This window comes from Brienomyrus brachyistius, chromosome 6 (genome assembly GCF_023856365.1).
Source record: "Brienomyrus brachyistius isolate T26 chromosome 6, BBRACH_0.4, whole genome shotgun sequence".
NCBI classification, from domain to species: domain Eukaryota; kingdom Metazoa; phylum Chordata; class Actinopteri; order Osteoglossiformes; family Mormyridae; genus Brienomyrus; species Brienomyrus brachyistius.
Genome location: NC_064538.1, coordinates 5,716,002 through 5,728,342, shown reverse-complemented (window position 1 = coordinate 5,728,342; position 12,341 = coordinate 5,716,002). Strand labels below are relative to the sequence as shown.

The window sequence follows — 12,341 nt, the reverse complement described above, 5'->3', positions numbered from 1 at the left end:
ATATGTCAACACATGACAGGCTGAAACATGGTCAAATTATCATAATTTCAAACCTTATTGATAATAATCTACAATTACTAGTATTATAATAATTAAAAGTGAATGTCATTTGTTTTCCAGAACCGTCATCTTCCCTAATTGATGTCAGCGGGTTAAGTGGGTCTGCTGGTGCAGGTTATGAATAACAAATCTGCAATCCATTACATTACAGTCTTGTCTATTGAAAATACTGTCCGTTTGACAAGAAAAGAGCTGTATTGAAGCATTAGGTCACTAAGACTTCAAGACACTAAGAAATCGAAATACATACTAATAAATGAAGTTGTCATTGAAACAGAGCCAAATCTGGTCATTGTTTGTAAAATAATTGTTGGAATATCATTTTTTTTCAGTGAACACTGGAAGCATTTTAGCTGCTTTTTGCCTGTTATCAGAGGCGTATCAGTCCCCACGCTAATTTAGAAAACCACACAAATGTTAAGTGCCACAACAGTGCAAAAAGGGATTGTTTACATGGAGCGCCTCAATTCAAACAAAACCTATTTAATCTATGTGGTGTTAGCTAAAAATGTATACACTGTATAGATTGCATTACTTGTCAATAGTAGTTTCACTATTTATTTTAATTTTAATTCATATTTCCATTTTTTCTTTAGAAAAAAATTTACAAACAGATATTTAGAAGCACTTAAGCAGCACTTAAGAAGCCTGGGGAGATTAACCATTTACCTTGAAGGTCGAAAGTCGGAGATAGAAATTACTTCACGTTGACTTAGCCATCTTCCAGGACAAGTCAGAAGCCATGCAGCCGATTCTCTAGCCAGGTTCATTGTTAGCAACATAAGTTTATAGCAACCACAGTGGTTGGGCAGCACTTTGTGTACGACCGATTTAAAGAGACCCAAATAAGACAAAAGCCCTGATATACCGTATATAACTAGAGCTTTCACTTCTGTTGATGAAGGGGGCAGCCATCTTGAATTCTGAGGTCGGGATTACAGAGGTTCCTCCAACTTCCAGGCGTGTTCTGTTTGAAATTTCCAACTAAGAACACAGCATAAAATGCAATACTGTGCAAATGTCTTAGGCAGTCAAAGAACATGTTTAAAGGTATATATCTTGGCAGTCCTTGGAAGTCTTGTTCAAGGCTTTGCCATGGCTCCATGTGCGTTTCCTACGAGTACTGGCTTCCCCCCACAGCCCAAAGCTAAGGTAATTCGGAGTTGCCAATCTGTGTGTATGCCCTGCAATGTTGTGGCACCCCATTCTGTATTGTTCCCTGCCCATAGGATGGATGAATCATTGTAACGGTAATAGTACTAATTAGGATGCAATGTAGGAATAGTAGCTTTGACTCCCGGATGTATCCATCACATAGACATGTGGGCAGCGACTGACGCTACAGACACTCTCTTCAAGGAGTGGAGGGAACTGAGGTCTCCCTCTAGTGGGGACTTTATGTCATAGCTGTTATCAATGTCAGAAAAGATGACATGAGTGCAGGGAAATGGGTGAACCTTTTCCGGGGTGAAGAGGGAGGTGCCAAAGCGATGCTGTGCCACACTACTCACTTATCAGTCCATGCTGAGCCTACTGGGCACAGAAAGCTGCAGGTGGGCACCTGCCCCCGCTTGGCACCGGGGAGTAATCTAGGCGGCATTGAAAAAAATTGCAGGATCTTTTGCAAAATGTTTCCGTCTAGCAAATGCAATTTGGCTGGAAGGCCTTTTGATATTGCTGCTTAAGAAATACTCGTGGCAACAGAAAGTGTATTTTTTGGAAAAATAACCCTGAAATTCCATCAAAAAACAGCATTGCTTGTTATACATATTTTACTCAATCAATATACTGTCGTTTAACAGGTCAGCATTAACAAGTTATATTTAAAGCAAAATCTGATGCTTATTTTGCTCTAAAATTAATATCGAATTATGTAACTGCAGTTTTCTATAAGTGAAGCTACGTGGGATGGTAGCATCTGAATGTGTTACCCACTATCTGGTTCCATGATGCGCGCGAGTGTTAAGGAACATTTTAATTGGACGAATCTGATAGGGATGGTTTAATGACAATGTTAGCCCGTGTTTTTGGCAAACTCTGCCAAGTAAGATTTGCTGCCTACAAGGTGTAATGAAAATCCTTGGTCGTAGGGACATCTATCTGCCTCATTTTCATGTCTTTATATATTAACCCCAATCCAAAGCCCCCCCTTCATGTCAGTCCCAAATGGCTGTTCTGCACGATGCTCATAGCGTTCAGCTTTTTTCCCTTTCCAGCCAAGCTTTTTTCCAGAGACATTTATTCATAAGACTTTTCTTTAATGTAACTGGATCACATTCTTTCACTGTTACTTTCAAAAGAAGCTGTTGCTTTTCAATTTAATTTTGCCTCTATTCAGGTAAAAAGCGCCCGGGTTTAAGACATACTAAATGTTTTTGAAGGATTTTCTTTCTTCCCGAGTCTCGCTATCATAAATCAAAGCTATATATAAAGAACGAAAATTGGCCCAGTCATTTGAAAGCAATCTTGCAATTCAGTATCTTTTCACATGGAACTTTAACATTTCATTATTGGGTGGGTTTTGAAAAATATTACCCGTGGGGTGGGGGGGTTCTCCTGTTAAATAAAACAAATTTATTTTTAGTTCTGGTATCATTCCGGGAGTAGCTCAGAGAAGGATGAGGGTTAGCCTTCAGTCAGTCACCTGAACTGCATAAAATACTGCTTTCCTATCACTAAAATTGGTAGATAAAATCCTTGTCCGCAGAGAGGAATATGAACTAGCAGACAATCACTCAAATGTAAGTAGGAATGGTGCATCTTACAATAAACACTGGAAAATGCCCAAATAACCAGCTATTCCACAGACCAAACGTGCATGACACGGAAGTGAACAACTGTATATCAGTTTTGCATTTGTAAACGCAGCCGACCGAAAAAAAAGCCCATTTAGCATTTTTAGGCAAAGGGTGGTGTTGTTGAATAAGGAGCCAGATTCTTCCTGCTTGTCATACAAATCCGTATCCCAGGACTCGTCCAGTGTCAGCCTACACAGGTGTCTAAGTGAGGCCTCTTCACAACCCAACCTGCCTATTCCCTGGTATGATCAGCAGGGGTCGCTGCTGGTCCTTCAGAATCTTGCTGTTTTCTTCCCAGCTGTGTCCTGTTCGTTATACCTGATTCTAATCTGGTAAACGTCAACACCTGAATCTAATCAGTCCCTCATTAGTCCTTTATATACTTGCTTCCCAGTCCTGTGTTCCCCAGTCCGGTCATTAACGTCAGCCCTCCTGTTCCCAGGGTTAGTCTTCCCGTTTTGACCCCTCGCAGCCCTTGTTTGATTCCCTGCACCTGTTTTGACAACAAAGCCCTTTTTGTACTTCTGACGCCTGCCCTAGAGTCCTCCGCCCCTCGCGATGTGGCAGTGGGGAACTCAGCAAAGGGAGTCTGGCAATTCAGCACATGAAAGGCAAACTCCGATGGCATAGTAGCTTAAAACACAGCCAAGTGGATTCAAAGGCTTGTTGTAAAAGCCAAGAGTGTAATAACTGGCAATAACATACTAATTTTTCCATTCATAATGTAATAAAATTTGATAATGTAATCACTAACCAATAATGTAATACCTTTTCTGAACCAATAATGTAATAACTTTTTGCAAAATACGTCATTACATTATCAACATTTATTAAATTAAAAATGGAGAAATTTATTATGTTATTGCATTATTGATAGTTATTACATTATTGGCTGCTAAATTTGTTGTGGACCAGACAGCCATTTAAAAGGCCATCTGGTTTGATTTGGGGATGGAAAGAACTGGCAAAACTTCCTGTATTAACAAAAGCGATCAAACAAAAACCTTATGGCCATAAGCCCTCAGCTCCACTCAGCAGTAGGCATACAGCTTTCTGTCCACTAGGGGGACTACAGCCACCTTAGGAAAATAAAAGTGGGGAACAATCTGGAGTGGGGGGGGGGGGGGAACACCAAAATAAAAAAATAACCACAAATAATGTTACAGAGTTGAGAACAATTTAATGTTAATTTTAGTTAGTAATTTTTAGTAGATTCTTCATAATTAGGTAATTATTCATAATTACATAGAGCTGAAAAATTGAACTGTCCAACCAAAAGCTGGATATCTCTCCACCCTAGATGTAACCAGGATTTCTGGAACTTACCTTTCCTCCTGCAGATAAGCTAGTGGCTGGGTAAACGGGAGAAAGGAGACTTATTTAAAATGTTGTAACATTTAAACGAAATAAGCCCATTGCATTGTCCAGCTGTTACCGGTTCCTGTGCTTTGAGGTGACGTGTACTCAGTCATTCGTGTCAGTCATGCTTCCTTACAACGATTAATAATCTTTTCCAAATGTACCTCTCTTCTACAAGAGGTATTTCAGAACTGCAGTTGACACAGATAAAAGACAAGGCAGTCAACTGAGGCAGAGGACTTTTCATGCTCCAAGCTAGTCTGTGTCTCGCTTCTTCCACAACATGTCCTGGCTTAAGTGTCAGGGATGTACATACATTGCATACAGTGATGTGCCTTTGAATGTTCCTACATATACTACAAACAACCAAAAACTCCTGCCCGTGCAATTATCTAATCGTAAAAGTAGTAGTGGAAAAAAAATGTTAATGAATGTCTGCTTTGTCCACATGGGACTGCATGGCCTTTTCAAGATTCATTGTTCCTGCTACGGGGATGAGGTAACCATGGCGATGGAATACGTCTGTTTCTCTTCCCAGTGTAAGCTTTATCAATTTCCCTCAGAATGACATCTTGTGTTTTATTAAGACTAATTCTATGATTACCCAAGATCAACAGCTACAAATGCAGAAAAGTTGTGCAGATATTAATACAGTAATATTTTAAATGCATTTAATAGTACATCTGCAGTTTTGTATTAAATATTGTTTGATTAATACTATGTTCCAAAACATCATTTTTTAAAGTACTGTCACAATGCAGCAATTTTATAGTCAGCAATATTACTTTAAACTATAAGCCAAAGAAGAATTTCCAATTCAATTTAAAAAGCACAATAACATTACTATCATACGCTTTTTTTGACACTGAATTATATTATTATAAGATCAGGGCCTAACAAAAGGTGTCACTTTAATGAAATCAAAGATAAGAGTAAAAGAGTCACAGGACTGCTGGGGGGTTATTAAGATGGTTCACAGATTAACTGGTAACTTCTGCTTGAATATTCATCTCTCACTAGTGTGAGAGATGAATAGGGCTACACAGTGGCTCCTTGTGCCATGTTTCCAACAGCTTTGTCAACACCCTTGTGCATCCCATTCCTCCAAGGGTAAGAGTCACAGAGGGAGCCGCCTCACCTTGGATGTTGGCCAGATACAGACTGATCCCCAGCATCTCGTAACTGGAGCTCATCTGCACAGGAAGAATGAGTGATTACAGGGTGATTATACCACTCCAGGTTCAACAGGGGACTCCTTCATAGTCAATGGGGAATGAAAAGTGCACTGATGAAGTTGGTCTGGATTCCAACATGGCCTTCTACTATTTACCCCTTAATCTATAACTGGATCCAGTTCATCGATAGCAGAGAGAATATTATTCCAGCAACGAACCTATAAATAGGTTCTACACTCTACAAAGATTCCTCAATTTGAGAACTAAAGCATTAAAATTAATACAAGTCAATGTGTTTATACACAGGTTCTATAAAGACCCCATATAGAAAATTCCACTATTTAAAGCATCACTGTAGGCAGCCAAATCCAATGCAACTCCTGAAACGACTGTAAAGATGGAGAAGGGTTTGAACGAAGCCAGGAGAGGAGATTATTTTGTAGTACATTCTGTATAAACTTTTAGTTCTGTAAACCTAATACCTGCCTTGTTGTCCTGCATATTTCCACTTTACTGAGGTCAAATCTGTTACCTTTTCTATTCAGTCAGCTCCCCTAGTTGTTAAGCCCTAGAAGCTAAATAAACACTTTTCTTTCACTCTCCCATCACAGTGCCTAACGGATCTGTTCAACATTCCTGCAAGACTAACAGACAAGAAATTATGAAAATATATAGTGGAGAATTTAATTACCAAAGAGGCGGAAAGGTTGAACGGCCCACCTTAGTCAGCACCTTGTGGTTTCTTTCAATAAAGCCCCCTTTGCTTTCCCCTGATGCCGGACTTTGCCTCTGTCCTTGCCCACGACATGACAGTTTGGTGTTTCTGCACACGTATAATACTGTATACAAGTGCAATTTAAACATTAAATTTATTATATAAATAAGCTACACTTACACTGGAAATAACAATAGCTGTATTTGGTCACATAACACACTATATGTTGATAACCATGGTACTATGTAGTACCGAAGTATTATAGTTCCCACTTTAAAAATAGATTTTAATTATTTGAAATATTATGACATATTTCAAAGCATCAAAGCTGTACTCTGAAAACTAGGAGATTTTTGTCTCCTTAAAGGCTGATTTCTTTCAATTCGCTAATTAATGAAAACCTGAATCTGAAACATCAAAATAAATCAGAAAAAAATGAATTTGGAAAAAAATGTAACAGATTTCATAGGACGCTACACGATATCACTGTCAACGGCATGACTGAGTCAGTTCCTGTGAATTAGGTAGGTACAGTACATTGCCCCCACACTATTAACTGTATATAAATACCGACATCAAAGTAGATTCTATGCCTACAAATCAGCTACCTATCACCTGGTACCGCAAGTCCGTAACCCAAAGACCAGAACCATGTATTTTCCTCTTTGGATCTATACTGATCTCATATTTGGCCTTTCTGTAATCCAACTGATGGAAATCCAACACAGAGAGCTTTAATCCCTGTATTTTATTTCTTTATTTCATTCTTCCTTAACAAGAGAGTTAAAAACACAAACTTTTTTAAACTGATTTTTTCAATCTCCAGTGCACTGTTGGGTCCACTGCTGTTGGCAGTGTTCCTCAGATCCCATCCAGGGCCCCTGCAGGAATGCTACTGCAACTTCTGCAGGTCGTTCCTGGAGTCGCGCAGCTTTAAGAGTAGGATAGCCAGTCCTACTAGGACAGAACCGGCAACACTTATCAGGAAGCCATTTAGCAGGGGCAGGACGCCGTCCAGGGGGTGTCGGTCATAGGGTGGGGGCTGCTTGCGCTCAACTGCAGGCCTCAGGATATTCTGGGTCAGGTCCCTCCCTGAAAGCCAGCCAAAAAACACCAGTGAGAACCAGCATGGAATCTGAGTCCCCGTTCTCACACTCCACTGCAATACCAGTGACACTGACATCACCTTTACCATAAACTGGCAGTGCAAGAAATGCACACTTTCAGAAAGGAAATGAAATATTTCTAGCTATTTCTATTGCACTGATGTTGCTTTTGAAAATGACTCACTAGTGTGAAGTCATTAAGCACCAAGTGTACGATGATTATCCATGTAATGAGTGCTCCAAGTCAACAGTGCACAAACAAACTGGCGTAATTCATTGGTCAGGTACATATGTTTAGCTGTCAGTGTTTTACATCGCTGCCATATCTGCGTGCAAAACACCCTATGCTGTAAGACCTCATAAGTACCTTCTCTGATCGCCTCATGCTCTGCCTGTGGGCGCTGATCCATTTCCAGAAGTGTGGACTTTATACCTTTCACATATTCATGGTATCCATCCACATACCGCTGAAGATTTAATATCTTGTCTTGATTGATGTTCTTCCCCATCTCTAAAGAAACCACAGCGTAGATGTCACCAAGCACATAGACTAGACCGCATTCAGGACAACTGCTCTTTTTCATTTTGGGTGTTGGGCCAAAAAAATCCTCATACTTCTCTATTTCCTATATTAAGCACATGTTTTCCTTTGCACTGGTGTTACTGGAACAGTGCTGTACACAAGTACACACACACACACACACGCGCACACGCACACGCAAGCCTCTGACCTTTGGCGATGTCAGTCCGGCCAATCTGCTGTAGAGCTCGGTACAACCGATCAAAATATATCTGCTTCCCATTTTTCACCAGCCACCTCATCAGGACTACATTGCATGGCGTTTTGTAATCTGATGCACACACAAAGACACAACAGGGGTCCTAAATGAGACTAGGCACAGAAGACAAGTGTCTGGTGAGGTTAATGTACAAGACTGAGAATAAACTACTGCTAGGATTGGTGCTATCTCAAAAACTATATCTGCAAATAAACAGCAATATCAAGATCCTTCTCCAACTTAATATATGATAATAAACGTTAAATAAAATTCGTATTCAAGTTTTTAAAATCCACCTACTATACCTGATTATTATATCCTTGAGGGATCTCTCAAATAAAAAATAATTATTTTCTAAATTATATGCCTTTATGAAATTCTTCAATGACTATGATCAAAGCCATGTTGTTATACAGTAGCTACCGTCAGGTCTGTGACACCGGTTACTTATCTTGGTTCTGCCTAAATCCGGAAACAAATGTCACTGCATATATGAATTAGCTCCTAGGAGAGACAGAAGCTGCCACACAGCTGTGAAAATTTCTTAGGCAGAGTGCCCTGTTCCATTCATAATCAGAGTTAGGTCATTCAGATCCAAAGAGTAAAAGTCCAGACCGGGATTTTATTTCAACCAACCAGTTGAGCATAATGAGTCACAGCCACAGAGTATTCAAACTGGTTGGTTGAAACAAAATCCAGGTCTGTACTTTTACTCTTTGGACCTGAATTACCCAACTGGATTCATAAATTAGCAGTGCTGGGATAGGTCTCCCTCTAGGTCGAATCTACCAGGTTGCCTGCAGTGTACCACAAGCAAGGGCCGACATACCTGCTTCCCAGGGATTGGGGGGCTCTTGATTGACCTGCTGCAGGGTGAGGTCCTGGAGGGGGAGGTGATTAATCTGTAGGAAGATGTCGGGCTCTGGACGGGAGAGCACAGAGAGAAGGTCCTTGCATTCTCTGATGGTGAGAATGTTTGCCAAACGCCACAGCTGATGCTTGTCTAGGTCCGTGGCCACTGATGGAGTAGAATGGACATTTATTTGAGGACAATGAAGGCTGCTGTCTGCGAGGACTTTAACCCCCAGCTCCCTGGGCACCTCTACGGCTGGCTGACCTTCTCGGACAGCTTACTCTACAAAACAGAACTGAGAGAGGCGTAAAGACAATTTCCCCACGAGGATCAATAAAGTATCGATGATGATGATGATTCCAGACCCACGTGTTAATTCCAAAACAACAAATGCATTTCTACAGTCTCTTTTAAATCAGTGTGGCCACCAGCAGCCTTTTTCTCTACAACTTATCTGCTGTTTAGCATCACTGTTCATCCAAGGTTTCATATCTGTGCTAAACATCGTATTACTATAATTAACATGATAGTAAAACAACCTAGCAAAACTTTCAATAGATTCTAGATTGACGAATGCAATCATCACATGTTGTATACAGAGAGAAATAAAAGCATTTAGAACAAAGATCTGCACGGTAATTATTAGTAAACAGCATTAATTGTCTAAAGAGGCTGAAGATAATAGTGAATGATGGTGAATAAGGGTATTCCTGAATGTCCTAAGTGAGACTAGATACCGAAGACAAGAATCACTAAATCAGATTGATTAAATCAGTTTTCTGTACGGTATTTTAATTTTAGCGTAAACTTTAGCCTGTCATCAAAATAACTGAGCAGCCAAATCCACATTCAAGCAGAAATTATTTATTTCAAGATGTAAGCGGGTTGCCAACTTTTGTCAGCTGGCTGGCATGCGATTTTCAGTTTGAGATAAGCATCTGTGTAATAGTTGTGAACCCTGCGAAAGTGGATCGAGACAGACCGAGAGATAAGGGGATGCTCCAAAAGACTGTGAAAAACGATTAAAGGTCAGCTGCTTCCAAAGGGGAACATCAGAGAAAAAGTCCGAGAACCACTGCACTAGAAATAATATTTACAGAATAAATGACTGCAGTAATACACAGCAGTATTGTAATATATTTGGTTCTGTAGTATAATGGGTGCTTTAGGAATCGCTATTTCCTCTGCTCTTACCGGTATCTCCCCCAAGACTATGGTTGATCATGAGAAAGAATAGCAGGATGGTTTCCATAATTCACACGGTAATCACGATGTTTCCAGCGTCCGCGCACGATTTAAACGATAATCCTCTTTTTCGATTTTAGAACTCTGAACGGTTGTCCAATTACGGTGGCCGAAAACGCCCATATGCAGTTCAAAATAAAAACGAGAAAGCTCAATGAAATTTCATAAAAATGACAACACATGCGAACCGCATTTTACAAACGCGCTGCACATTCACATACATGCTGCAAATGCAAAAAACGACTGTAACTTCGGAAATGCGTTGCGTCTTTTTCAGGTAGTCACGTGCTTGTAATAATGTCTTTAACGTAAATATTAAATCTTTGCTATAAATCCGGCAAACTGCATGGTTTTATTGTGAGTCGCAATAAACGATTAATGGCAGCTGTTTTTATGATTAACCTGTTTGGCTCTCTGATCAAGTATAGGCTATGGTACAGCAGTTTTTACTAACATCCAATCTACCATTTAGCAAACAGCTTCATTATTTCCCAATATAATAAAGTTGTTCGAGCAATCTGTTCAAATAGAAGATACAGTGGAAACCGCTTATATAGTGATCTGGTCTGGGTGAAATTGATCGCTATATGCGAGTGATCATTATATCCGATTTTTTTGTTAAAAAAAAAAAAGCTCATTAGTCTGTATTGTGTTGAATGAGTGGATTCTATAAAATACGCACAGCTACAAGCTGTACGACATTAAATGTTGTAATGTGTTAACCTGGTGCAATGTTGCTTCTTGGAGGTCATGATTAGATTTTTTCCTTTGGGATTTTGACGCCGATAAATTGTTTTAAATGTATGAATATGTTTAGCTGTTAGATACAATGTTATAACACGGCAGGGACTGTCCCATTATGACACCATTATTTCAGAGTGCACTGCGCGTTGATCATAGCGTTAATTTAGACTTATATAATATAGGGTAACGACTGAGCTGGCACGGTAAAAATTGGGTCGCGATGCAGAAAGGTTGAGAACCACTTCTGTTTCCTTACTTCCCAAGATCCAGTCTCGGCGTCCAATCATGCCACAACATTCCAAAGTGCATGGCCTATCACACTGCGGTATTCCAATGTACATAGCCAATCTCGCCGCCATATTCCAATATATTTGACAAGTCACGTCGCGTGATCACATCGGACACTACCTTCAAACTCAATCTCAGCTGCCAGCACGACTTCTGCAGTCACTTATCAGCAGTTGTACCACAGAAGTGCGTCGGACGGTGCTTTCAAGCTCAGTCTTGGGCAGCTCTTCTGCAGTCACATGTCAGCAGATTCTCTCACTGACTTGCCTATAACACTGTCTGCCTCACAGCGTGCATGATATGCTAATACTGCGTGTGCTGTTACACAGCTATAACTATTGTTATTGTTATTATTTTCACGATATCCTTAGATGAGCAGTATGCCTAAGAGCCATAGGAGATGGAAAGTGGATGGCCAGACTAAGAGAATTTGCTAGCTTTGGGGTTCAGCGTTCTGGAGGAGGCAGTAGACCAGCCCCAAGGCAGCGGAAGTAGCATGACCTGTATCAGAAGGGAGTATATAGCAAAATTAGTACCTTTGGAGTAAGCACTGATTAACTAAGTCAAGGCTCAATAACAATTGTGATTGGTTTCATAGTGAGAAATGCCCTATACAAGCGCATGGATAGACCATGCTCTTTGGAGGATCCATGGCCTGTGATTGTGGATTCCATGCCATTAAAGTTATCTATTTAAAAATGATGTCATTATTGTTAATATTGCATCACATGCCTGTCACAATTCTGTTACAAGGCCTGACTTGTTTCCACAGTGTTCATTTAATATACAATTCAGTCTCATGTATCTGTTCACTGCGCACGCTTCACCGGCTTAGTATAAGATGGGTTCTTTGCTCGTTTGACTCACAGATACAACCTTATGAGAGGGATAGTGGGCATGAGACACATGTGTTGTTCTGGTCACCGTTCCGCCACACTGTGAAAGTGACAGGGAGTGACATGCATGCATGTAGCACTGAACAAGCTATACATTTACTATAGACAGTGTAGGAGATGCCTCTTCACGAGCAGGAAGCTCAGAAAGGTGAGTACACGCTTGGCAATTCAGCACATGAAAGGCAGACTCTGGTACCACAGTAACCTAAAAAACAACCAATTCAAAGGCCAAGGGTGACCATGAGTCCTCTATATTCCCAGACTTGCCCTCTTTTTTGGAACCTAAAAATGCCTATAATGTTCAGGATTTCGCTTTGTTTCAT

The 12,341-nt window shown here is 40.3% G+C and overlaps 1 protein-coding gene and 1 long non-coding RNA gene across 2 annotated transcripts; both read right to left on the bottom strand.

Moving 5' to 3' along the window:
- Window positions 1–702: 702 nt before the first annotated feature.
- Window positions 703–6,320, bottom strand: LOC125744881 (uncharacterized). Its single transcript, XR_007398516.1, has 3 exons — window positions 5,356–6,320; window positions 4,185–4,210; window positions 703–1,044 (listed from the first exon to the last, which is right to left on the bottom strand). It is a non-coding gene; the product is annotated as an uncharacterized LOC125744881 (long non-coding RNA).
- A 93-nt stretch (window positions 6,321–6,413) lies between these two features.
- Window positions 6,414–10,309, bottom strand: LOC125744872 (transmembrane and death domain protein 1-like). The gene is made up of 5 exons (XM_049017162.1): window positions 10,040–10,309; window positions 8,822–9,010; window positions 7,945–8,064; window positions 7,581–7,724; window positions 6,414–7,199 (listed from the first exon to the last, which is right to left on the bottom strand). Exons 1-5 carry the CDS (start codon window positions 10,095–10,097, stop codon window positions 7,000–7,002), a joined length of 711 nt encoding a protein of 236 aa, XP_048873119.1. The 5' UTR covers window positions 10,098–10,309; the 3' UTR covers window positions 6,414–6,999.
- Between the last annotated feature and the right edge of the window lie 2,032 nt (window positions 10,310–12,341).

Bases quoted from the DNA above. Each gene is read 5' to 3' on its own strand.
- LOC125744872 (XM_049017162.1), bottom strand. From the start codon at position 10,097: ATGGAAACCATCCTGCTATTCTTTCTCATGATCAACCATAGTCTTGGG. The intron at 9,011-10,039 runs GTAAGAGCAGAG...CTACTCCATCAG, and splicing joins TAGTCTTGGGGGAGATACCG to TGGCCACGGACCTAGACAAG. The intron at 7,725-7,944 runs GTCAGAGGCTTG...TGGTTTCTTTAG, and splicing joins CCGGACTGACATCGCCAAAG to AGATGGGGAAGAACATCAAT.